Here is a 27,325-nt window from a genome sequence, read left to right as displayed (position 1 = left end):
AATTTGGCACTTGAAGGGTAAAGTACTGAATCTGTAGGTTGAGGGTACTTCAAGCATGCAGGAAAAGCATTCTCCAAGGTTACACAAACTAATCATACATCTTCAGTGTAAATGAAAAGTTAGACATGTTGTACAACCCTATAATGTAACGACTATATTTAACAGGGGTCTTTCTGACATAGGGAATGACAAAATGTGTCAAAGCTGGTTTTATGCCATGTGCACATGACTTGTATGCAAGTGACTGTGAACTACAAACATACAGGGTCGGTATGGGTGTAATGTCGTGTGATCTGTAGACTGGGTTGTCAAACAGGCCTATCAGCAGCACTAGGTGCTTAAAGGGTAGAAGGCCACAAAGCCAGAGCCTCTGAAGTGACTAACATTTGTAATTAAAGGACTCAGTGAAACATCCCTCTGAAAAACAGCTTCATTCATGATGATGAACACATCACATGACCATTAGGAATTTCAGCACTTGTGGGCAGGGGCACATCATCTGCTCATACCTGCAGTTTATAGTAGGGGGGAAACCTAATTTCTATTCAAGCAACTGATTAAGGTTGCATTGTAATGAGAAAACTGTGTAGTGGGCCTACTTTTCATGATACCTCTTTTATGGTCAGCTGTTCACTTGGTGGAATGTCTTGGTATAGTTAAAGGTAATTATAATAATAGGCTGGCTGAAGTTATGTCTTGGTTTATCAAGTTAGGATCAGTTTTAGATGTTTTCCCCTGAAGGGAAAGTGATAGCCTATATATTGATAAGAAGGTATGCAGTGGTCTATGGTTACTGCCCTCAGTCACGGGGGCTTGATAAAGTGTCATGTTCTATTAATGTTAATGTTAAAGGATAAATAAGTAATAATTTAAGTATGTAGAATGTAGCACAGACAATACTGACTATGGGCTCCACGCTTTCATCCGTTTGCCTACTTAAATCTGTCTACTCACTAAGATTTGCCTATTATTAGAAAATTGCTACAGTTGTTGACTACCAGAACTGCTGTCACATACCTTTATGTCTGCCTGACGCAGCTGGATGTCAGCTGAATTTCAGTGGTGATTATGGCTGATCCTTATGGCAGTCATGTGGATTAGACAGTGTATGTGTGGATTTTGTATTTTGCAGATGAATTTTAGTAGTAACTTGTAAAATATTATTCATTGTTCAGTGAAAAAAAAGAACTCTTATCAAGTCATTTTAGTATAGAATGGAGTCCTTAAAGTTTTATTTCATTATAAAAAGTGAACAAATCTGCCAGTAAAGTGATAATATCCCAAACAATTAAAGGGGTCATTTATCATAAAGTACATTTTGCTGATAATAGTTTTGTACTTTTACTCAATATTTGGAATACTCCAAAATACTCCATTACTTGTAATGGGACATTTGTTGGGTTGTTGTATTACTACTTTCACTTAAGTAAAGGATCATTTTTCCACCCCTGTGCGGAACTGACCCTAAATCAGCTAATTACATTTGAACTGTCATTGCAAAATAGGACCAACAAGTCTGTAGAAGTGATCCAGACACAAGTTTTGATCCAGTGAAATGAAGCCTGGCTGGATCACACTAATATAATCATACATCATGCTGGAGTCATGAGAAGAGCGTAAATACAGAGATCATTGACACCCCACACAGCCAATAGCTGATCAAAGTGATTATTCTCACGGACCAATCACTGCCGCCGGAGGACGGTGAGCGGAGGACAGATCAGCACCTGGGAGCTGTCCGTGGTGCACGAGCCAGCCGACACCTGACGGTAAGAGGAAAATACACTTATACACACCAGCAGCCCATTAGCGCTGAAACAAACAAACACACACACACACACACACACACACACATACACACTGCACACATAAACAGATATAAATCCTGCAGAATGTGCGTCTGCTGTTCTGTGGTGTCAGACGGACCACATCTGCGACACTCAAGTGTCTCAGTAACAAACAGTTTCACACGGATTAGTTTGTGCTGCTGAGACCTGTTGATGGCATCTACATATTTTTGAAATATAAATAGAAACAGACAGAAATGAAACGTCACACCGAGTCTGGTTGGCTAATGAAGTGATGGCAGCAATTTGGGTTGAAAAGAGCTCGTTAGCAGCTTGCAAACAGGGTTAGCCTATTGATTTAACGGTGGTGGAGGCGAGCGTTCATCTTTTACATTATTATCGTATCTAAAACGACGTTGTTGTGATTCACTTAGTTTCCTTGTGACAAGTGAACGCCTCTTCGGTTAATCAGCACCGAGTGAGCACGATTTTGGTGTTTTGCAGGTGCAAAATACGCCTGGCGTCTGGGTTAAAACCGCGTATGTGCTGATATATTAATCAATGAAACGCTATTGAAACAGCGGTCATGTGTAATGTAGACGTGTAACACAACTTTCACCTTTCACTCAATTTTTTCTCGGTATTAGAAAGCGAGAGAGTCTTTTCATTTCACCTGAAAATGATAAAAACTGCTCACTGGAGAATAAATCACCTCGAGGAGAAGTGTCAGAGTAATGATGACCACAGCACTGCCTCATCCGTATGTGTACAGGTTTAAGTGTGTGTGTGTGTGTGTGTGTGTGTGTGTGTGTGTGTGTGTGTGTGTGTGTGAGAGAGAGAGAGAGAGAGAGAGAGAGAGAGAGAGAGAGAGAGAGAGAGAGAGAGAGAGAGAGAGAGAGAGAGAGAGACAACCTTCTGCCCTTTAGGGCTGAGAAGTCTTGATTGGCCCCCTGGGAACATATTTAGCTGTAATAGACTTATTTTACCATGGCAGACATCTTGACATGCCAAAACAGAAAACACACGCCACCTGATAACATGAATGAAGGCTGCATTCTATTTAGGTGAGCCAGTACTACTCTGGAGAGGCTTCATGTAAGAGCCATCATTAATGTTAGTAATTCCATCTGTGGCTTCCCGCTATGATAAGTCACAATGTCTATTTTTTTCTTTTGTGCTCATGAGTTTATTGAGGTGAAAATAGCAAGTCTACAACCAAAAGACTTGTTTTTTAAATTTAACAACAATAACAGAAATTACATACTTGGTCAAATAAATATAATACAATAAAATATTACAAATTGCAAAATAATATTATAAGTTACATTCATAAAATATTTCAAAATGTGTATTTGTGGAGAATAAGAAGAAAATAATGGACTCCACCAGAGAAAGTGGCCTTTTTCCTGACACCAATCAGACACACACCTACATATATCCAAGCTGCTGGCTGTCTCAGTGGGTCTATGTGTCACACAGTACCTAACAGGCTGCTTTATTTACACATAATGTAGCAATACTGAATTAAGAAAAGACACTTTAACTGATAAAGAGGCTGATGCTGTGCTAACAGCTGAAACTGAATGAATGGTGTACCTACAGTATAATGTATGGATATTATCTTTTCTTTCTCTTTTCTCTAAAGAGACGGTATATTCTGTGATGCAACTGATGCACTTTTGACCTGGTAGCGAGATTCTGATGCTAAGCAGGCATAATGTGTACTATGTTCACAATCATAGGTTGAGCATGATGACATTGGCCAATTAGCTTAAGTACAGGCTGATGGGAATATCTTTAGTTTGCAGGTATTTGGTCAAAAAGTATTTTTTATTACAAATTGAAACTCTGACCTGATGATGACAATAGATGAAACACCAAACACCAAAGTGATCGCAATTCATCCTCTGGGGGACATGAATGTTCACAGCAATCCATCAACAAACCAACATTGCCATCCCCAGAACCATGCTGCTACTTTGGCTGTAGATACATACTTAACTATTTCAGGACGATAAAGTAGAGCAACAAAATTATTGACAAAAGTTTGAGAAGTAACAAATATCTGATTACATGAACATGTTAAGTTCATGGGTTACTACAAAAAAGTTACATCTGTCCACAGCCCCTGTCTATAGAAAAACCCATGTCATCTGCAAAAAAGTGAGTATTTATTACCTTTAATTAGGCTCCACTAACACTAGTTCAGCCTCTTCTCCTCTCTTCTGTGTGTGTCGCTGTGAGAGCAAGGCTCCCAAAACAACAAGAGTACTACTGAATTTTAATGAATCTGGCTTTCATGTTGAGAGACCAGAACCTCTCAGGACCCTGTTTCCCAGTAACAATCGATCTTAGAGGTGAGGAGTGTTTTCTACCTGTGACTCCATGAACTTTCACATCTCCAAAAACAGCAGTCAGAGTGATTTCACACACAGGTTTAAGGCTACTGTCTGTGGTGCTGAAAAGGTTGAAAAGAATCTTGTATAATTAAACTGTCTGTATATTAAAAACAAAAAGCATAGTAGAAATCTGATATGCCTACAATCATCATACAAGTTATTACAAAGATATAGTTTAATGTATACACTCAATTTAGAGTAATTAAATCAGTCTGGTTGTGGCTTGATGCAGATGTTGCCCTTCAGCCTCAAATTAATACCAACAATCACATTAATACTCTTGTGAAAGATGTCTCAAATGACCCAAAAAAATGAAATCCAAACACTAGAAAAAACAGAAAATAGAAGATCAAGACAGTGGCATTTTGACCAGAGGAAATTAACAAAACATAAGAGAAAGTAGAGGTAAAAACTACATCTTGTTTCAAAGACTTGCCAACAAATATTGGTAAAATGTAATTATGGGATGCCCAAAAAGGTCCACTTGTTGCCTATATTTTTCTCCATCATAGTGCTGTGCAGTCATTACTGTGACAATTGCACATCATTGCTCTTTAAATGATTACACCATTATGCAATCAAAAAGAGAATGGACGGTGAGAAATGAGAATATGTAAATTAGCCAATTTGCACCTTACAGGATGACGTTACAGGGTAACTGGCTATGGGGCACATCCACAGCTTTTTGAAGATTACCTTTGATAGGAAATCCCTGCTCCCGTGTTTCCCTTCTTCCACCTCTTTATCTCCTCTGAGATTTGGGTGAAACGACCCATTATGCCTCAAAACCACGTTTTATTATAAAAGTCTAAAAGATTAAATATAAGACATGGAGCTCACATTTGTTCGTGCAGCTCTATGGACTCAACATGCTTCTGTGAGTAGATAGTAGGTACTCATGAATCTGTTATCATTTCTTAGAGCATCTCCAGTGAAGATACTTTCTAGAAACATCCTGCAAATGCGTAGGACTGGTTTAACTATCCACTTATCCTGAAATCCTCTCAAGAAAAATGTCAAGATCAATTCTGATTCTTATGGTAGGAAAGAAAATCTCCTCCAGGGGGGTTGGATAATTTTAGTTTGAGAACGTGTAAGTGGAGTTTAATCATTCAGACATATTGTAAGCTGAGTCACGTGAGTCAAGTTTCTCATAGTAACAGTACTCAGTCAGTAGATAAACAGCAGTCTTAGCCAATCACAGCACAGATTAATTCAATCCTCTCTACATGTCTCTTTCTCTTTAATCATCTTATCCTCTTCAACCTGTGGATCCACATAGTATGTTAGTGTGTTGTCAGTGTTACTGTGGCAGTAGTAGAACTGCACACTGTAATGCAACCAGTACCACAACGCTGTGGTAAATATTAGTTAGAGATGAGTTGATGTAATTGTGTTGTTTAAGTTGAGTGTGATTGGTGTGCTGGATTGTAATGTGTTGGAACTTGGGACACAAAATAACAAACACCTAACAATACAAAGCAATATAAATGAGCTGACAATGGGTTTAGGACAAAGTGTGAGATACATTTTAGCCATGATGGAGGAATCAGGAGAATACTAGTTATTGGTAAGTTATTCTAAAAATATCAGTTTTCTTATTACCGCCATTCATTTATTCATTCACAATTGAGCTAATTCTAACTCGCTTGTCTACAAAATCATGGCCACTTATCAGACACTGAACAAGATACTGAATCTGTGCAAATGATTCCTCTTTGTCAAACTACTTGAATACAAACTTAATGAGCATGCTTTGCTATTGTGTGTCTCCAGGTGAGGATGGCCAAGGTGAAGCAGGTGGGTTTGCTGGCAGCAGGCTGTCAGCCCTGGAATAAAGATGTGTGTGCTGCTAGTGGGGACCGCTTCGCCTACTGTGCTACTCTAGCTATATACATCTACCAGGTAAACTGTATGTGTGTGTGTGTGTGTGTGTGTGTGTGTGTGTGTGTGTGTGTGTGTGTGTGTGTGTGATTTCATGAGGGTGTGAATGTGAAAGCAAATGTGCTAGAGGTTACCTGCTGGAGCATCTCTTACATACTGTGCTGCCGTTATTTTACTGCTACCTTAGCTTTCATCACAGGCAAGAGATGAATGGTTGACTTGATACACATGAGATCAATAGTCAATACAGTAGTACACAGTACATGTTGTCTAGATACTGCAAACCTCATACAATATAATTTTTCATAGTCCTCCACCCAAATCTCATTCAAACACAATGCATTTTTGGTTTTGTCTTTTGGTTTGATATGTCAGTTTAGTCCAGTTTTTCTGGATGAACTGTCTGCAATCGCATATTCATGAGGTTTCATAAATTGTATGTGTTATCAATCACAGGAAAAAATCAGAGCCTCTTGTATTTTTCTTTTCATTTGATTCTTTCTTTCAATGTTATTCTCTCCATCTCCTCTTTGCAGTTGGACCAGCAGTACAATGAATTTAAGTTGAGGTCCATTATGTCAGAACATAAGAAGACCATAACAGCCATCAGCTGGTGTCCTGACAATCCAGATCTGTTTGCGTCAGCCTCTGCTGATAACCTGCTCATCGTATGGAACGTAGCGGAACAAAAGGCTGTAGCAAGACTGGACAATACTAAAGGTAAATGGATGGTCAACACCAGCTTTTATTGGCACAGTTAGAGGTTAGGCTATTGCATTGTCCTCCCATCCGTAAAGTACTACAGTGTCTCCCTTTCTTTCCCAGGTGTTCCTGCGTCAGTCAGTTGGTGCTGGAACTCAGCTGACGGAGTGGCGTTTGTCTCCCAGCGAGGTCCGCTGTATATCTGGGTCTATGGAGGTCCTGACCCCGGGGTCACAGTGCATAAAGAAGCCCACTCTTTCCTGTCTGATATCTGTCTCTTCAGATGGCACCCCACTAAGAAGGGCAAACTGGTTTTTGGACACACAGATGGAAGTTTGTCTATTTTTCAGCCAGGTATAGCTGTTTTCCTCAACTCATTAAAAATCAAATTAAAACACAATTGCACATGCCACTGTGTCCTTTTGGCAACTTTTCTTTGACTAATATTCATTACTCAAAGCTGAACTATTACATATACATGCCCAATCCTGAGCCTTCCTTCACGTTGCATAAGAAGAGTCATGCCTGTAAACACAAATATTATTATTAACCTCTTTAACTTTTCTTGTTTAGGGTGTAAGAGCCAAAAGCATGTGTTACGTCCAGAGTCTTTAGAGGGGACAGATGAAGAGGACCCAGTCAGTGCTCTGGAGTGGGACCTTTTGTCAACTGACTATTTACTAGGTTGTACAAAATGAGTATATTATAACTTATGTTGTCAATAGCACCAAGGGGCATACAATAGAAGAATAAAGGACCATTTAAATTTATGATACAATTACTGCCCAGTTTTGCTTTTTATTTACAAGTTAGTACCAAGAAATAACATACTTGTACTAAATATGACTGTAAGCCACGCAGTCATTGGTTATTACATAAATATCTGTGACTATGAAAACCACCACAGATGCTTAATGATGAATGTATTCTCTCTCTCACAGTGTCTAACCTCCATAATGGTATCAGGCTGGTGGACAGTGAGGCCTTGGTTTGTATCACGTCCTTCTGCTTCCCCTCAGCCGCTGCATCAGTTCAGTGTCTTGCCTGGGTCCCCTCTGCACCAGGCATGTTCATCACTGGAGGTAAAAAAACACATATTTTTTATGTGGGTATGTGTGTGATCTGGGTTCACTTCTGCCTCAATATTTTTACCGCTGTAAGTTGGACTTTCATCTCAGCCTCCAACATACCAGCTAGGTGATGTGTGGGAAATGTTGTTGCACCGAGCCATCTGTCTATGTATTTATACATTTGTATTTGCATATCCATGAGTACATTTATTTTCTTAAAACTACAGTAATACTTAATATTTTAGGACTTTAAGATAGTAGACTGAGTTAATATTAATACCATCCATGCATTAAGTTTACTGACCAGTTTAAAGACCTTTGGCTGCAAAGACATTTGTCTCATTTGTCTCTGTCTCTCTGTCAGACTCTCAGGTTGGAGTGTTGAGGATATGGAATGTGTCTCGCTCTACTCCTCTGGACAGCTTTAAATTGAAGAAGACCGGATTTCATGCTTTACACGTCCTCAACTCCCCTCTTGCCAAGAAAGGTCAAATTTAGAATCAGACCTTTTAGACTTGCAGTATAAACTTCAGAAATGCACAAACCACAACTGTTGAAAGCTGCAGGGGCTTAAAAATCTTGTGCCAAAGTACATTCTTACAAGTGCAAGTTTTACACTAAATCTATATCTTCAGATTGGTGCTCCTGAAAGACAGCTTTGTTTGTGTCAGGCACCAAAACACAATAGAGGAGATACAAAATCTGCTAATGTTAGTTATTATACTGCATTTACACTGTCTGGGTTTAAAGCAGCCATTCAAACACTGAGCAGAAGCTCTCCTCCTCTTGTAAGGCTCCGTCCCTGGCATGAGTTTAAGACTGACTATGAAGAAATATCAAGGCTTAAATTCTTTCAAGATTTCTAGAATAAGAGAACCAGATATTGTACTTGTCTCTCTCCACAGCTCAGAGTTCCTGTTGTCCCAGTAAAAGTCAGCATACCAGTTCCACCAGTGAGGCGGTACCTCCCCCTACCCTGTCACAGAACCGGTCCTTCTCTCTTCCTCCTGGTCATGCTGTCTGCTGCTTCATGGATGGAGGGGTGGGACTCTATGACATGGGAGCTAAGAAGTGGGACTTCCTACGAGACCTGGTATTCTGAATGAAATAAGTAATGCAAGAACATGCCTCACACTGTGTTCTTGGCTTATAATTTTATAAGAAAGCTAATATCTTAAACTGAAGGACTAGTTAATTTGTTGAATTTACAGCACAGTTCTCTTTCTCTCCGTTTTTATATCGTTTCCAGGGTCATGTAGAGACCATCTTCGACTGTAAGTTTAAACCCGATGATCCAAACTTGTTGGCCACAGCTAGTTTTGATGGAACCATCAAAATCTGGGACACAAACACACTAACAGCTGTTTACACCTCCCCTGGCAATGAAGGAGTGGTCTACTCCCTGTCCTGGGCTCCAGGTAGATTAATTCCACATACACACACACACAGACATACAAATATACGATAAAATCTTTGTTTGAAACTTGATCACTAGAACCAGAAATAACTGAAGAATGACTTCAGGATCACTTGTAGAATCACTTGTAATCTTCTCTACTGTCGGTGATGCAAAACATACATAAACATCCCAGTCAGCATATTTGTCTACAGTAAATAAATGAGTCCCATCCCGGCAAGAATATTGTAACACCACATCATATCATCTTCTGCTCATGTCAAAGTTGTTGACCTTTCTGTCTGTGTGTGCTTTGAAGGAGACCTGAACTGCATCGCGGGGGCAACTTCTCGTAATGGAGCATTCATCTGGGACGTTAGGAAAGGAAAGATCATCACTCGCTTCAATGAGGTTACTTTGACTTTCAGTGCTGTAAAACTGTGTAACTGTGTAACTAAAGAACACATTTAGGACTTATGATTATTACACTAGTAATGATTAAAGGTCCTAAATGTGTTCTTTAGTGGTGTCACTAGTGTCACTTATGATATGCTACTGCATCACATTTTAGAGGACTAACAAATGACTCAAGACTGTAATTATTTTAGCTGCAACAGTTAATAACTTTGAATTTTCTTTTTTTTCCAGTTCAGTTTATTCTAATTAAAGTTTGAAGTAAATTTGCTCTTATATTGTTCTGTCGTTGTCAAACAGCCCTCTAAATCTTTTATCATATGGTGATGACTTCTCTCTCTCTCTCTTCCCCCAGCATGGTAAAAATGGTATATTCTGTATATCATGGAGCCATAAGGATTCTAAGAGGATTGCTACCTGTAGTGGAGATGGATTCTGGTAAGTGGACATCTCTCTTGACACATCTCCATTGTGAGAATAGTTGTTCCTTGATGTAAAAACACTTGACGTTTTCAAAAAGAATTTATGACATTGATGTATCTCAAATTCCTTTATATCTTTACATGTTTTTAACAACAGTATCATCCGGACCATTGATGGTAAAATCCTCCATAAGTACAAACATCCCGCGGCTGTGTTTGGCTGTGACTGGAGCCAAAACAACAAGTAAGAGCTCAACCCATCAGTCATCTTTCTCATTGGGGTAGACTGTTTACAATCACTAGTCACCTCATGCAGCAACTGGATACTTATGGTAGACCTATTAATTATTGCTTTACTTATTTCATGTATTTTTCATATATAATTACCTCTGTGCCTGAAAGACAACACTTTAAAAAGACACAATTATAAGATATTCCTAGATAAACAAAGCAGGATTATGGTAAAAAAAAATGTGTACAGCTGTCCTTTGTATAATACTGTTCTGTTCTTTGTATAATTGTAACACAATTGTTCCATATTGTGATGTTCAAACACATTCATTATGTCAAAAATAAAGGTATTGTGTCATCTGGTAATTGCTAAGTGGCCACAGTTTTTCACATAATGTCCAACCTCTCTCTCTTTCTTTGTAGGGATATGATTGCTACAGGCTGTGAGGATAAAAATGTCCGTGTGTACTACCTGGCCACCAGCTCAGACCAACCTCTGAAGGTCTTCACTGGGCATTTAGCTAAAGTATTCCATGTCCGCTGGTCTCCGCTCAGAGAGGGAATACTGTGTTCCGGATCAGATGATGGGTGAGTACAGACACAGAGAGTGAGGTGTACTACAGACTGTTCAAAATGTTTTTTCCTGGATGTGATGGACATTTAATGGTTCGCTGTAGCAGCAAATGAAAAGGAACAGCAAAGAAGACAAGGATGCAAATAATTTCAGAATATAAATACTGCACTTGTATATGTATATATATATATATCTGTATTTCATGTGGTGAAGAAAATAAGGATTAGACCTTTAAGTAATCATGTTAAATCAATTAAAAGGAGGAATCTTTGTGTGTCTCTGTTTGGGCAGTACTGTTCGTATATGGGATTACACACAGGATGCGTGTATCAATGTGCTGAGTGGTCACACAGCTCCAGTCAGAGGCTTAATGTGGAACACAGAGGTCCCTTACCTCCTCATTTCAGGTAATGTCACTAAAAGTAATGTCACTTATAAAAACCTGTCAACTTACAGCGGAACTTTTTTTTTTCTCCTTGTGCTTTGTTTTCCAATTATCTTCTGTTCTGATTGCTATGTGATCAGTGTTTACACTGTTGAGCTACTTGCATCTTGCTACACCAGACAGGCAAGAAGCAAGTAGATGTGTTGAAAAGTAACTTAGATGAAAGATTTTTACCACTAATGATATGGAAGACATGGCCCATATCTAAAATGAGGGGAAACAAGAAAAAAGTACACCATCAGAAATGGAGAAGGTGCAGACAGTAAAATATGGCTCTTTAGCAACATCTAGTGAAAGCTTTTGGGAACTACATATACATCAGTGAGTGCATATACCTGCAATTGTCAGCGTTTTTGTGGAACTTTAATTTAAAAACTCCAGGTTTACCACCTGTTAGCCACAGCAGATATAGTGCTTTCGATAAGAAGCTACATTTTACAACAATGTTTAGCATATCTATTCAACATTACTACATCAGTCCACACCTATACTGAGTACAAGGTGAATGTAGTGACGTGCTCAGGTACGTAGACTAGTTGTAAAAGCTAATGTAACTGGGGCACAATAAAAAGGTTTAAACTACTGTATGTGTTGACCTCCTGTTTAAGCACAATGGGAGAGTGTCATGATGTTTGTGGACTGTTAGTCAATGTCACATCATCAATAACGATTAGCTTATATAGCTAATGTTAGCTACATCAGAATTTGTCTCTCCAACATGTATATCATCTCTGCATCAATACTGAAGCTTTTCTGAGTTTCAAGAAGCGTCCAATTTTTAAATGCTGCATCAAACCAGGCGTCCTGTTTAGAAAGCTTAAAATCTCTGCAGCCATTCAGGTGACAGAGGAGTGAGAACTTAAACTCTTGCAAGCCCTGTTGATATACTGCAGTCCACTTTTGCATAGAACCAGTACTATTAGTAATTTCACCTAATCTTAAATATTGGATTGTAGTGAACACACAAGACATCTGCTGTATAGCTGTGTCACAGTTCTCTATCACATCCAATATGGTAATGAAAGGTATTGTTAAGCTATTGCTAATGGTGTTGTATTTTAGGTTAATGGTGTTTTACTAACAGGTGTACAGTGTACAGTGCACAGTATTTTTAAGTGATGGCACCATATTATCAGAGTGTGTTGTATTTAAATTGCAAAATACTGTATTTGTTTGTAGGTTCTTGGGATTATACGATCAGAGTTTGGGATACAAGGGACGGCACATGTCTAGATACAGTCTATGACCACGGAGCTGATGTCTATGGTAAGACAGAGTCATAGGAAGAATAACATACTAGAATATTAATACTGGAGGTACTTGACGGGTGTAAAGTCCCGCATGACGTCCTTGAGTGAAAATCCAATAGAAATATCAGTTACATGAAATTAAGATAAATTAAATTGAGTAAATATGACCTGCTGTGATGTGCTGGTATGATTCTAGAGCTGTATGTATGTGAACATACAGTTTTCAATGGTTTTAGAAAGGCATGGTACAGTGCTGTGTTACTTTTCACAAGACCAGACATATTGCATACTGTATGTAGCTTTTGGAAATGAGAAACCTAAAGGAGATTTACCTCAGGGACTGGGAACTGAGCAAGCCCACTGGAAGTTTTGAATCTAAAAAACTGAGACATCATGTCTTTGTAAGACCGCCATTTGTTCTCTACAACATGGTGTTTAGGTCAATGGTGTTTTACTAGCAGGTGTACAATGTACAGTGCACCGTATTTTAAAGTAATGGCACCATATTGTGTTGTATTTAAATTGCAAAATACTGTATTTGTATTTGCATTTTACTCAAAGTGCTTATATAAATAGACGATGGCTCCATTAGTTAAAAACTCTTTTCTTCTTCTCCTTGGCAGACATACAGTAACACACAAGCCCCAGTGAAATTTTGATTTATTACATGCTTGTTGCCATTGAGTTTTAAACCTGAGCCACCAATGTATTTACCAAACTCTGTGTGAAGGTTTAACATGTCATCAGAGTCGTCCGTTCACCATGGCCAGCTGTAGCAGAGACAGTACAGTGAGGCTGTGGTCTCTCACACCACTCATCTCTCCACTGCTACTAAACATCCTTACCAACCAGCCCTGGGAGAAGATAATAGGAAACACTGGTAAGAAGAGACTCCTGATCTTATTTTGTCTTACAGTGTTCTAATGTAAGACTTATTTAACCATGCTGGGCATGTGTGTCTCTGCAGATACAGCTATGGTTCCTGGCTCACCACCTCTGCTCTGTGGTAAAGTGTCCAGAGACATCAAGCAGGATCTGGATAAACTGAGCTTAGACATCAGGGCCAAGAAGCTACGCTGGTTCTCTGAATGCTTTTCGGTAACTACATTCTTAATACTTATTTAACAGTGGTGGTGTTATGTGATGATATGACACTGAATTCAGTTTCGTGATGCCTGCCTGTAGACAATCATGTGTCAAAGTTGTTGAATGTTCCTGCAGATTCTGATGTACTTCAGCAGTTTATCTCAGGATAGACAACACAGCTAGGACAGGATTTAGCCTCAGGTTCTACAAACATGCTGCATGTGTACACACTTAAACTTCTGGAGTCCTTTGTAATTTATCAAAAACCACCATATTCTGTACAAAGCTGATGTTTCCCACTGAGGGATATATAATTCAGAACTGGAAATGCTGATATAAAACAGAAATACAGTACCAGTGAAAAGTTTGGACATACTTTCTCATTCTAGTGAATGGGAAAGTGTGTCCAAACTTTTCACTGGTACTGTATATCTGAATTTCTGATTTGCACATCAATTTTTAAGGTTCTCTATGTTGCTGGAACATCATATATACCTTATTTGGTTGATGAATAGGTCAAAGGCTGCAGAACAGTCAGGAAATGGGGGAAGCATGATTAGCACCCCAAGTCTAGTCCATCAAGCTTCAATAGCTTTTACTCAGGTCTTTGACGCCCTCTTCTGGCCTTGAAGTGCCACTTAAGGCTTTAAAAAACATTGCAGATAAAACTGTTGTAATCTTCTTGTTACCGATTTTTCACATTAGGTAGTGAAAAGGTAAAAGGTAATAACAGAAGGATGAGAAGCTGTGTAGTATATAGCTGTTATTGTTTATAGATGCATTTGATTTTACCCTAAGCATTCAGAGGTTACCCGACATTATCTTGAGCCTTAACGAAAGTGCAGCTTTGTTTATTCTGTATGAAACTCATTTAAACTGTTTGACTTTGGAACGCAATTGGAAGGTGAGTCAACACTTTCCTCCACACCCTTTATTTTATGTTGACTTAGAGGAAATGCAAATCAAACAAAGGATTAGAGAAGAAAAAGCCTTAATACAACTTCTCTCTACTGCATGTAAATAGAGGTCCAGCTCTGTATTTCTGTTGAGATTAAAAACAAGTGAGAGTATCACTCTAAGGTATTTCACTTAGACACAAGCAGATATTCAGAATGTTTTTCAGATCAAAAAATACAGTTTGCAAGTCAATGTCCAGCCACTTCACCTGGACCCGGCTTTTTGCTCTTAAAATCCTCAAATTTTCATTGTTTCCTGCATGTGGTGGACAACTGCATCCACAACAACAACAACAACAAATAAAGAATAAAACTATTATTTGAGTATTGATATGTGCATATCAAAGTCATACACACATTTAAATTGCCTTTAACAAGCTTTGGCAGCTTGTAGAATCAATCTAATAGGTCTGACCCAGTGTCTTAGATCTCGTAAAAAACAACAGCAGACACAGATTTTAGTATACTGTCACTTACAAATGTAAATTTATGATGAATTGATGAGCATATTTGTGTGTACTTTATCCTCTTACAGCCTCCAGGAGGCAGCAGTAACCTGTGGGACTTGGTGTCAGTCATTAATGGTCAGGATGACTCACTGCTACCAGGCAGCTACAGTAAGGGAGTGATGCACATGAAACACCTGCTGAAGTTTAAAACAGTAAGAGTCACTTTTCACTCAAATTTTCAGTTTTCCGTCATTCAAGTTCTTTTGGAGACAATAATTAAAATGTTAAAATGTTAAAATCTGCAGGTATTTGGGTATTACTTCTCTTTTCCACTGTCTTCCATTCTCCTTCATTCATAGTCTGAGGCCCAGGAGCTCACTATAGTCAAGATGTCTAAATTTGGAGGAGGTATTGGAGCTCCCAGTAAAGAGGAGAGGCTGAAAGAAGCAGCAGATATCCATCTGAGACTGGGACAGATTCAGCGATACTGTGAATTAATGGTGGAGCTGGGACAGGTACAGTATGTGTGAGGGTGCATGTGTAGTTGTTTCCCTCTCAATTAAAAAAAAACTCTGACACTAGTGAGACTGTTATTTCGGCTCCAATTATATAATGTCAAATGCAAATTCATGTTTATTATACCTGAATCAAAGACCTTAAACCAAGCAAAGTTTCCCACCGGTTGTCAAACCACTGATGTTAATGATATCTGATTAACATTTTGGAACCAGGAGGTGAAAGAAATTGAGAAAAGATGGATTAGCATGTAGGACTTCTGAGAGAGGGGAGAGGTTATAGCGAGTGATGTCTGGGCATCAAACCAGCCAGTTTTATTATCTTGAGGTATATTTGGTGACAGCCACAGTTATGATGTTATTTCTATTATGAGAGGACAGACAGAAATGAAAACAAAGAAAATGGTTATATTGACAATGTATTAAAGTAATGAAGAGTGGGCATTATCTCTCCCTCTTGCAGTGGGAGAAAGCATTATCTGTGGCACCAGGAGTCTCCATGAAGTACTGGAAGAAACTCATGCAGAGGTAAGCCATGTTTCAGTTTCTCCATTTCAGCTTTTCGATTATAAATGTGATAAATACAACCAATGCACATGTTGTTCAGTTGAGGAGTGCTAGGATGTGTTTTTTTGAGCCATTTCAGTGCTGAATGCCACTGCTTAATGCAGGTAAACTGGGGGTGGACAAAATAAGAACAACACCAGTATAGTGTAGTGCAAATATAGATCTGCATAGATAACACAGAAGAAGAGATTTTCAACAATTTTTGATTCCCGAGGAAATAATCTGATGTATCAGAGAGACAGTAACAGGAACACCAATAATATAAACAGGCAAAATACTTCATATAATTTAAAATAATAAACTACAGAGTGTAAAAAAACGACATAATGTGTGCTCTGCAGACTTGACACCTCATACCTAAATGAATGGCTTTTTGTTTCCAGCAGTGTTTATTAATCAAACATTGTCCCCTGAACAGCTGTGTCAAACTTTACTTTGTTACATTTCTATAGTCAGAGTTTGTCCAGGATGATTCATCTTGTCATTCAACATGATGTCATGTTGCCCCTTTTTCATGTACAGATTCTGAAGCTTTTAAAGATGAAATGCTCAAATGATGAACTTTTATGTGTTGTATGTTGTTCATAGTTATACATTATCTCTTGGATTCATTATGCTTATTTTGCAGGAGAGCTGATCAGCTGATGGCTGAGGATAATGATGACGCTATCCCATACTGCATCGCCACAGGAGACATTAAAAAACTTGTAACATTCTTCACCGGCAGAGGACAACTGCTAGAAGCCTTGCTAATAGCACAGGTACAGAGAGGGAGCAGGAATACCAAATATAAGGACAATAATGAAATAATGAGATGATAGAACTGTAGTTTTCCTCAGGAATGGATGAATGGTAGCTTGTGGTGGGACACAGGAAACAGACAGAGAGGTGCACGATATGAGGAAGTTGAGTAATAATTTAGATGGTGGTGATAATATTGATGTAAGTATACTTACAAATATGTCATGGGAGAAAGATAAATAGAAAAAATAATATTCTTTTTTTAGGGAGCATGTGAAGGAAACATTCGTGCACCTCAAAGCTCTCCAGTCAACCACACCACTAATGATGTGGATAACAGACAACAGTACCAGAGGTAAAGCTTACACACACACACACACACACACACACGCTAATGCTAACTTTCTGTTAATCATTTACCTTTGTTATGCAAGTTGAAATGAACTTGAAACTGACACTTAACCAAAATGGGCAGCTTAAGTCTGACACAGATACCTTTGGACTGAAGCTGCTGTTAGGACACACATTGTGCTGATATTCAATGTCTTTCTTATAGTTCAGGATACCTGACAAAAGGAGATACAGCTCAAATGTAGATACTTGACGGGATAGGAGACTAATACCTGAGGTTCGAGAGAGGGAATAGGGTGATGAGCCAGACGACCTTATGACTTGCTTTAAATATGACCCTTTAAATGAAAAAATATGATATAATAATAATCATAATAATCATAATAATCATAATAATCATAATCATAATTGTTGACGGCCACTTTTGTCACAGGAATTTAAAATACCTTTGAAAGCAGTGAGTTTGCAGAACTTTAAATTGCTACTGCAACCAAACTCAAATTACAGATAAAAACTTAAATGCTACCAATCTTTGTCCTCACAGTACAATATTTGTAACCTAGTTGTGTGTGATGATTAAATGTGCAATCTAGATGAATAAGGATGTAGTGCGGAGGAATGGATCAAACAATCACAGCGTCTAAAAACAGCACTGTACCTGGCATTTTAGTCAGCTACACCTTCTCACCCAGATAAAAGTTTCATTAGTGTTACTAAATAAGCTGGACATCCTTGCTATGAAAAATTAGGCTAATTTAACAACTCTTTGAGATTTCTCCCAGAATGTGAGCTGATGCTTTATGATCATAATTCCTGGTTTTATTTGCTCTTTTTCTGTCCAGTCTCCTCCATAAGGTATGTAGGGAACTAGCTGAGTGGTACTTCCAGGATGGCTGCGCTGTCCTGGCAGCGTGCTGCCACCTAGCTGTGGACAACATCAAGGTACACTCATGAGTTTGTGCATGTGACCACCAGCAACATATATTTTTCCATTTTCTTACATTTATTATTACTTATGATTATGTCAACAAAATGATGTGTAAAATGTATTTGTGTGTGCATGTTTCCAGTTAGCCATGTGTAGTCTGATCCGAGGTAATGAGCTGGAGTTGGCCGCATGTGTGGGTATCGTCTTAGGAGAAGCAGCTAATCAGAGCACTGCTTACTGCCTTGAACTCTTGGCCAGGAAGTACATGATCACACCTACATGGTGAGTATCCATCTACACATATCCAGTCAGTGTATGCTTTGTTATCCTTGAGAGTAGTCCTTCCTGTTTAACTGTGAGCTTATATTTGCTTTTTCCTACTTATAAATAATTTGATCTTGATCTTTTCATGTTGCAATCCCAACCATTAATGTGCTCATATCCAGCTAGATGATATCTACCTTCATGTGAGAAGTTGAATTTAATGACAAGCCAGCTGTAATAACACTGAGTTTTTCACTGTAACCTTAGTCCTGTTCTGACTTCTACATATGTAGCCCAACTGTTAGCCTGTCGGGATAAACTCCAACCTTTCTTCAGCTTGGCCAAAACCCACCTCTGCCTCCATCAGTCTGACTGACTGTAGATGAGCAAGGAGCTTGCTCATAGGACCAGGGTTACAGTACACAACAACGCATCCACAGTGGCTGTTTGTAAGGTGTAGTCTTTACTATCTTTTCTTTGCTGTGTTTACATTTAGGGAGCTGTCAGCTGATCTACTGCAAATGATTCCTGAGAATGACATTTTATTGGCTAAGCTGTGTGCATTTTACCCAGGAAGCACTGATGACATCAACCAATTACATGAAAGGGTGAGTAGGCAACCATTAAAGCTTTTGTTAAATGGATAAAACAGAATGGAGGCTCCATGTTTGATGATGATAATGATATCAGTAATAATGATTATTACAGTGACTATGATTATGTGTTGTTTGTCATTCAAGTGCGGTCTCCCTTCATTAGAGGAGTGTAAGGCCTTGGCAGAGGAAGCCATGTGTGAAGGAGATCTGTTCTCAGCTGTTAAATTTCACCTTCTGAGCTCTGAACCTGAGAACGCCCTTCAGATAGGAATAGATCACGTCAAAGGTATTGACACCTCAGTGTCAGCACCCACCTAACATAATGTCTCCACATTTTAAATATGAACTTCATTCAAGTGACCTGGAAACTGAAATAAATTGGGGATATTTAAATGCTTGGATTTGACATGGTGGCCTGAAAGTTGGAGAGAAAAACACTCTTATGACATTGACTGATACTGACTCCTTCTTTCCCCTTGTTAATTGTCACCTGCCTCTTCACTCAGATGAGGGCAGATTTAATATATATTTTAAAATACATTCTAAAACAATCCTTATGAAGACACTAGAAAAAATTAGGCCTGATAGTAATTGCAACCCAAACATTTCTCACAACTGCTGACTTCAAAGACATGCAATTAAGATACTCATTTAGTAATAAGAGTAACACCAGTAACTACCACTTAGTGCTTACTTGTGCATTACAACTGTAGTGTTAAACTGAAGAAAATAAACTAAATCTTTACATCACCTCTTCCGATCTTTATAAAACTGTGTTTAATCAGAAACTCTCTTTAATTTGCATCCTTACCAGAACAGCTGACTGGATCTGCTTGGACAGTGGATAGTGTTCAGCCAATCCTGGACCTGATGAGCTACATCAGAACCGACCGCCTCATCATGGCCAAACTGACTGAGTAAAACCATTATTACTTTAGTATTAGCAGTTATTTTTATTATTTTCCATTATGATGTTACTTCATCAGACTTGATCATCATATAGATCTTTGTGTGTGTGTGTGTGTGTGTGTGTGTGTGTGTGTGTGTGTGTGTGTGTGTGTGTGTGTGTGTAGAGCCCGCAGTGAGCTGCTGATCCTGTGTGGTTATATTGGAGGTCTGCTGGCCATTAGAAGACAGTACTCCAGCATTGTACCTGCACTCTACGAATACACCAGGTAGACACACAACTGTTATTTGTTCTCATGAGCTAGGTCATCATCAGCTAGATCCCTTCCCAGTTGGTGGATATAAATCCTTTATTTGTACTATGTGCTTATCATTCAGCTTTGTTAAATAGATCATGAGTCTGCAAGAACATGTTGAGTGAAGCTCTATGATTTAATTTGGGTAAAGCTGTACAGCAATGTTTGTAATCATAATTTGATGCCTGACGTCAGGCTGCTGACACAGGATTTTTTTTGTTAAATAACTGCCATAATCTGGTTGAAATTGGATTAATAAAGAGTCTGTCCACCAGAAGAAATAAACAAGACTTTCAAAGATTTTTATGTCAACCTCTACTCATCAAGTTACAAACCAAGCCAAGAAAACATCAACACACTTCTTGTATTTCCAAGTAAATACACACAGACATGAACTCTGCTACAATCACTCTTGAATTAAACCAGACAAATACCCCACCTCCTCATCAAGTCATCGCCCTCTTTCTCTCATCAACACAGACACAAAAATCATCAGCAAAGCCCTAGCAATACGGATTGAAAAAGTTATTACATCCATTATTCACCCAGACCAAACTGGCTTTATTAAAGGAAGACACTCATCTAGCAACCTACAAAGACTATTCAACATAATTTACTACACATCACACACCAACTCACCATCAGCCATTGTCTCTCTGGACGCAGAAAAAGCATTCGATAAAGTACATTTTTATTTTTCACATTGAAAAAGTTTGGTTTTGGTGAATCATTTATCCACTGGGTGAGGATTTTGTACACATCACCAATGGCCATGATATCCACCAATGGACTAACATCAGAACGCTTCACTATGCACAGGGGTACCAGGCAAGGATGCCCACTCTCCCCATCTTTATTTTTTTTTACTTTATTCTTAGAACCACTTGCAGCAGCTATCCGTCAAAACATGAACATCACTGGAATCCAAACAAAAAATACACATCATAAGATAAGTCTTTATGCAGATGATATTTTACCTTACCTATGAAACCCCTTCACCACATTACCCCAAACCATCTTCCTCATAAACATTTTCTCTAAAATCTCTGATTCCACTATCAACTGGTCTAAATCCATCACTCAACCACTTAGCCATAATAGCGGGGGTGTGGCAGTCCAAACCCTACCTCTCTCTTTGCGCATCGGTAATATCACATATTTAGGAGTTAACATTTCCCCCAGGCTATCAGAGTTAGTCATCCTTAACTTCAACCCACTCCTGAAAACCATAGAGGACAACCTTCAACATTGGATGAATCTACCAATATCTCTCACTGGCAGAATTGCAACAATTAAAATGACTATAGTACCTATGATAAATTACCTGTTCTCAATGATCCCCAGTTCAAATCACTAGACTCATTTATCTCAAAACTTTATTTAAAAACAAAAAACCCAGAATCAAACTAACTACTTTACAAAAACAAAAATCCCAAGGTGGTCTGGAAGCACCTAATTTCCTCCATTACTTCACTGCCCATCAACTACAATACATCCACAAATGGTCCAACCCAAATCAATCTGACAACTCTTGGATAGATATAGAGAAAACATTATGCGAAGACATCCATATTTCAGATCTACCGTTCATAAGCTGTTCCATTACTCGCCCCTCTTGTTTCAAAAACCCAACAATAGCTACAACTCTGACAGCCTGGTGGGAATTTCACCAAATAACTAACACCAAAATTGCACCTACCATACACGCACCCATATGGAACAAACCTGATTTCTTAATTAACAGGAAACCAATGAACTTTACATCATGGATTAGTAAAGGTATTACACATTTCAAACACATCTTTCATAATAACACTCTGGTCACATTCCCTCATTTGGTCCAGAAGTACGCCATTAGGGAGAATCACTTTCTAGAATTTCTTACAGATTAAGTCCTCCATTCAAACAAAAATCAACATCAAATCATCTAACTTGGAATTGCCTTCCTTACCATCAAACCTAATCAACATCACAACTAAAAAAAAAACAACTAATATCTGAAATCTACAAGATAATCTCTACGTCCAACTTAATATCTGTCCCTTCCAAAAAATGAGAACAAGATCTACAAATTAAGCCCATTGCTGACTTCTGCACTCAAATCTGCAAACACATTTTCTCTCTATTCTCTAACACGAACATCCAGCTCATACAATATAAGATAATTCATCGAGTACACTACACTGGGGAAAAGATGTTGAAAATGGGTTTTATAGACACTAAAATTTGTCCTTACTCTACACAAAACACTAATGACACCTATATGCATGACACATGGGCCTGTACACCAATTAAACAATTCTGGCGGGATATCACTGACATCCTCTCTCTTCTTTTGGGCTGCCACATCCAACTATCCCCATCACTCTGTCTACTAGGAAACGTTTCCAACATCAACCCAAACAATACATGCAGTAGAAGACTCTCCGTAGCCTTACCCATTGCCAAGAAAACTATCCTCATGAACTGGAAATCAAGGAATAAAATCAATATTACAATTTGGAAAAATACTACTACTACTAATTGAATACATATCAATGGAAAAATTATCTCCTCCATCAAAAACAAAAACAATGATTTTGACATAATTTGGAATCCATTTATCAACAGTCTTAATTCTTAATCTCCACACAAATTATACTCATAACCACTTTTTGCCTGTCAACCATCCACAATAAATATTCACACTATCATTGCCCATACACATAACTGTCACTCCATTTACATTGTGATTCCTACAAATTCTTAATCTGATCTGCACCTGCACACACACAGGCATCACACCCCACCTCTTCTTTTATTTATTTATTTTTTTAATTTTCTCTTTTTCTTTTTTCCCTTGTATTCATCATTCTGTTTTGTCTTCATCTAAGGATTTGCTTATACTTTTACTTTAACGTACAGTGTCCTCTACCATTGTCTATCTGCAAAATATGACAACTATTAATATTATCTATACATACATTATGTACTGTCATGCCATGTTGATTATTATTATTATTATCTTTATGCAATTATAGAAACTGTTATTAGGTGAATTATTACACAGTCCAGCATTGATATAAAGTTAAGAATGATAGGATATATGAAATATATGAATATTATTATTACATTATTGAAACACACATGTTTATAGAATGACAACTATGATATTGATTACTGTGGATAACATATGCATGTACATGTATATTTAATTGTCATGTGTGTATGCAGATATTTCCCCTCCCTTTTTCTTTTCTGGATCCAGTTTATTCGTAAACTTTTTTTTCATATTATCATTAATTGTCCTCTACTCTCAGTTGTTTTTTATGTTTTTTTCTCCCACATACACCCCACAAACACACACACTCACACACACACATGCATACATATACACCTACACATACACATACACACACTCGTTGAGTCCACCTAACCCCACCCCCACGACTGATATATTTATTTATTATTTTTACCCCACATATATGGGAGGAGAAATATTTGCATGCATGTGCCATGTGAATGTGTTTGTGTATCCAGTATGTCTGTGGGTATGAGTGTATTTGTGTATGAATGTTTTTCTATCCTGGCTCACCTAACCCCCCAAACCCCACTCCCATCACCCTGGTCTCACACAGCACACACTCCACACACAGACACACAGACACACACATATAGATTCAAGATTCAAGATTCAAGATTTAGTTTATTGTCATTTTCTTGTGTATTGGCATACACAACCCCCCCCCCCCCCCGAAATGTTGTTCCTCCCAGCCCACAGCAGTGCAACAACAACAGAAAGGATAAAGAAAGTACATGTCTCAGTTGAATGTTAACAGCTCTTGCATGTCAACGAGTGACCAGTACTGATGGGGGAGTGAAATAATCCATTTTGCTGTCCAGAGAACATTAGGCAGCATGACTGTAGGAACTGCCAGTTTGTATGGGTTCACAGTTAGCCTCGCTTGCACTCCTCCGTGCTTGCCCAGCTTCTGCATCCTGTCGCACTGCTTTCGATGTTTCCGGTGCAGCTCCAGGCAAGGCCGTGGTCTCCTTTGGGCCCACTGAGCGTAGACACACTCATATTCCTTAGTTTGTCTTACCCTCCTGTTTCTTTTTGTCTTACCATCTGTTATCTCTCTTTGGTTGTTTATGTGTTCATGTACCTCACCTGTATTGTAACCATTGTTATTCACAAAATAATAATAATAATGAGTCTGTAATGCAACTGCCATGTTTCCTCTCTGTATCTTAGTCAGTTGTTGAAACGAAGGGAAGTGTGTGTTCCACTGAAGATCGAGCAGCTGTCTGCGGAGCTGGATGCCTGGCGGGTCTGCACACAAAGTAACAGCAAGTAGGTTATACACACACACACACACACACACACACACACACACACACACACACAGTTAATGTTATTTCAAATTAATGTTATTATTACATTTGATACAATACATGAAGTATAATTTTGCAAAAAAACAAACAAACATACATTTACACCAATTAGACCAACTGTGAGAAGAGGTTTAAAGAGGAAGATGGTAACTGAGCTTTCTCCTCAATCATCTGCTGTAAATGATGCAGAATCGCTTTAGAGGCAGATGGTGAAGAGGGGAACACTGCCGAGGTTGTCATAGTCACGACTCTGCATTGTTATCATGCTCAGTCTCAGCTGCCCAGTAAAGCTAAGAGCTAAGGCCATGATGAGGCCAGTTACCAAGGCAACACAGAAGAGGAGAGAGTTAAGCTGACCTGAGATACATGAAGAGCCTCTGAATCTCCTCTGGAGATGGATGTGATGACAAAGATGGTCATGATATTGCCTAACTGACAGATCATACTTCTTTTTGTGAAGTCAACCAAGGAGGAGCTCGGAGTGCTGTGCAGCTTTTTTAGAATCAATGAGGCTGGAGATGGAGGCTTTCATTTGATCAAGCTATAGTGTCTTGGCAGTCTGCTAACAGACTTCATTGGGTTTGTGTAGGAAATAGACTTTGAATTGCAAGAATTAGCCTGTAGACCTTGCATATGTAATGTCAGGCATATAAGGGAAGAGTGGCATCAATATTGTGGACTGTTTGGACACCAATGCTGCAAAGAAGACCACTTCGAAATCAGTAATGAGGAAGAACATTGCTCTCTACATCTTCTCCCAAAGAACAGGGCATTCATGGAAGCAGTCGTCCTGTTGTCTGTCCAACAGTAACACATCAAATATAGATCTACAAATATATGCATACTCACTACCATATCTTTGAATTCACTGGCATAGTTTTACTGACAGCGACTGTTATCACTATAATACCTCTACATTGCGTATGTGCATATACACAGCATCACAAGTGTCCCTCTGTCTGTGTGTCTGTTTTCAACAGTCCTCCATCAGAGTGTCAAAAAGAAGAGTTCAGCTGCCTTGAGAGGAGAATCCAGCCAACAGACTCTGGTAAAAATAGCAGTTCTGAACAGTTTGTCAGGAGAGTTTATGGGAATCAAATACTGATCATAAAAGACATTTTTGCGTAGACTTGTGTAGACATCTGGATCAACAAACCCCAGTCATGGTCATAATAGCTCTGATTGTATCTAGAGTGTTGATGCTGAGAAGGGCAGTGAGCCTCATGTGTAGCTAATTTGACTAAGCATGCTGATTAGTGATTGGCTCGTGTGGATTGTAAACTAACAGGACAATACAGGGAAGGAGGGAAATAAATTAGGAGTTAGGAGCCAAGAAGTGAGGCATAGAGGGAGAAATGAAGGAAGGAGCAGAAGAAGCAGAAAGCAGAATGCAATATTCTCTGGTAAGGCTCCATAAATAATTATAATGGACTAACTATTAAGTTAGCTGAGTGTTTGCCAAATATTAGGTGAAATGTGAGAACATATTATGTGTCTTCCTTAACCATTAAAGCATGTGTCCTCCCTCTCTCAGCTGTGTCAGTCTTGTGTGGTGCTGATTATGTGACTGGCTCCAATCTGCCGAGCCACTCAGATGTGCAACTGTCCTGTTTCACTGGACACAGAATTCAGGTGTGTGTTTCTATGTTTTATTAGTTAGTGTGTATCTACGCTGTTATGTCTTGACAAGGTGTGACCTTTCTCATGCATTTCTGTTTTTGTCTTTATGTACAGGGTCCAGTGTTTTTGCTGGAGGATGGTAAATCAGCGATCTCCCTTAACGATGCTCTAATGTGGGCTAAAGTCAACCCCTTTTCCCCACTGGGAACAGGAGTTCGCATCAACCCCTTCTAACACAGACACACACAAACACGCACATGCACGCACATGCACGAACACACACACGTGTGCACACACACACATACACACACACACACACACACACAAACACACACACAAAGAGGACATTCCATCAGAAGGGTTTACAGGTTTGAGGGGGAAAAGTAACAAAAGTCAGATAGTAGTAGTGTAGTAATGGAAAAGAAAAATGAAAAATGGGCTGAAAATTACATTTTTGTGCTTCAGCTAACTGTTTTGTTTTTATAATTTACTGAGCCAACAAATGTAGTGACATCAGCAAACAAATACATTTGTGATGCTGTGAGGCTGATTAAGTTTCAAACAAGCTCATGGTTTTGGTAGATTTTGATATTGGTTAGCTTAGCTGTGATGTGATGAACACATAGCCAATAAAATCATCATGCATCATTTGTGAAAGGGGATTCCAATTGAATGAGAAACATACATGTGGGTCATGTGATAGACTTCCCTCTTTACTCCAGTGAATGTTTCCTCAAGGTACAAGCATGTACATACAGGGTATAAATCTGAATTACTTTCTTCTATTGTTGTAAAAAAATAAATAAATACGGGAATAAAGCAACCACTGCATATTGATCTGAGACTTGTCCTTATTTTTTGCACTCATATTGATACAAAAATAAGACATATATAGTAAAAACATAAATGACATCAGTAACAAAGAACCGTAGCAGTAAAAGACGATGGGCAGAATATGTAAGTGCATAAACCAGACAGTGCTGAGCCTACAGATGGCCTGAGGAGAGAAAGTGTCTGTTACACGTGCTCTTGGTACAAATGCAGCAGCATCTTCTGCCTGAAGGCAACTGACAATAGATTATGAAAATAATGAAAAAGCATT

The 27,325-nt window shown here is 38.7% G+C and overlaps 1 protein-coding gene across 7 annotated transcripts; it reads left to right on the top strand.

Annotated features, from left to right (window-relative positions):
• Positions 1-29: 29 nt before the first annotated feature.
• Positions 30-27,060, top strand: wdr17 (WD repeat domain 17). 7 transcript variants are annotated; one of them, XM_042422832.1, is made up of 33 exons: positions 30-1,769; positions 5,963-6,091; positions 6,607-6,790; positions 6,896-7,126; positions 7,346-7,456; positions 7,714-7,854; positions 8,207-8,329; positions 8,748-8,935; positions 9,092-9,260; positions 9,558-9,649; positions 10,008-10,090; positions 10,232-10,318; positions 10,729-10,893; positions 11,171-11,286; positions 12,504-12,590; positions 13,305-13,454; positions 13,542-13,672; positions 15,152-15,277; positions 15,425-15,580; positions 16,044-16,108; positions 16,776-16,908; positions 16,987-17,052; positions 17,155-17,243; positions 18,082-18,181; positions 18,310-18,449; positions 18,928-19,039; positions 19,172-19,313; positions 19,842-19,944; positions 20,101-20,202; positions 24,464-24,562; positions 25,584-25,651; positions 26,138-26,235; positions 26,338-27,060. In XM_042422832.1, exons 2-33 carry the CDS (start codon positions 5,969-5,971, stop codon positions 26,455-26,457), a joined length of 3,900 nt encoding a protein of 1,299 aa, XP_042278766.1. In that variant the 5' UTR covers positions 30-1,769; positions 5,963-5,968; the 3' UTR covers positions 26,458-27,060. The 7 variants fall into 7 exon arrangements, 6 of the variants coding, with proteins under 6 accessions (XP_042278766.1, XP_042278793.1, XP_042278785.1 ...); XM_042422817.1 differs by lacking the exon at positions 30-1,769 and adding an exon at positions 2,409-2,547; XM_042422839.1 differs by lacking the exons at positions 30-1,769; positions 26,138-26,235; positions 26,338-27,060 and adding exons at positions 2,409-2,547; positions 25,892-26,000.
• The last annotated feature ends 265 nt before the right edge of the window (positions 27,061-27,325 follow it).

Source organism: Thunnus maccoyii, chromosome 2 (genome assembly GCF_910596095.1).
Source record: "Thunnus maccoyii chromosome 2, fThuMac1.1, whole genome shotgun sequence".
Lineage (NCBI taxonomy): Eukaryota > Metazoa > Chordata > Actinopteri > Scombriformes > Scombridae > Thunnus > Thunnus maccoyii.
The sequence above is the reverse complement of the archived record's forward strand: the minus strand, read 5'-3'. Positions and strand labels throughout refer to the sequence as shown.

Coding starts and splice junctions, on each gene's coding strand:
- wdr17 (XM_042422817.1), top strand. CDS start 2,467: ATGATAAAAACTGCTCACTGGAGAATAAATCACCTCGAGGAGAAGTGT. Junction 7,855..8,206: donor AGGCATGTTCATCACTGGAG/GTAAAAAAACAC, acceptor TCTCTCTGTCAG/ACTCTCAGGTTGGAGTGTTG. Junction 8,936..9,091: donor GGGACTTCCTACGAGACCTG/GTATTCTGAATG, acceptor TATCGTTTCCAG/GGTCATGTAGAGACCATCTT.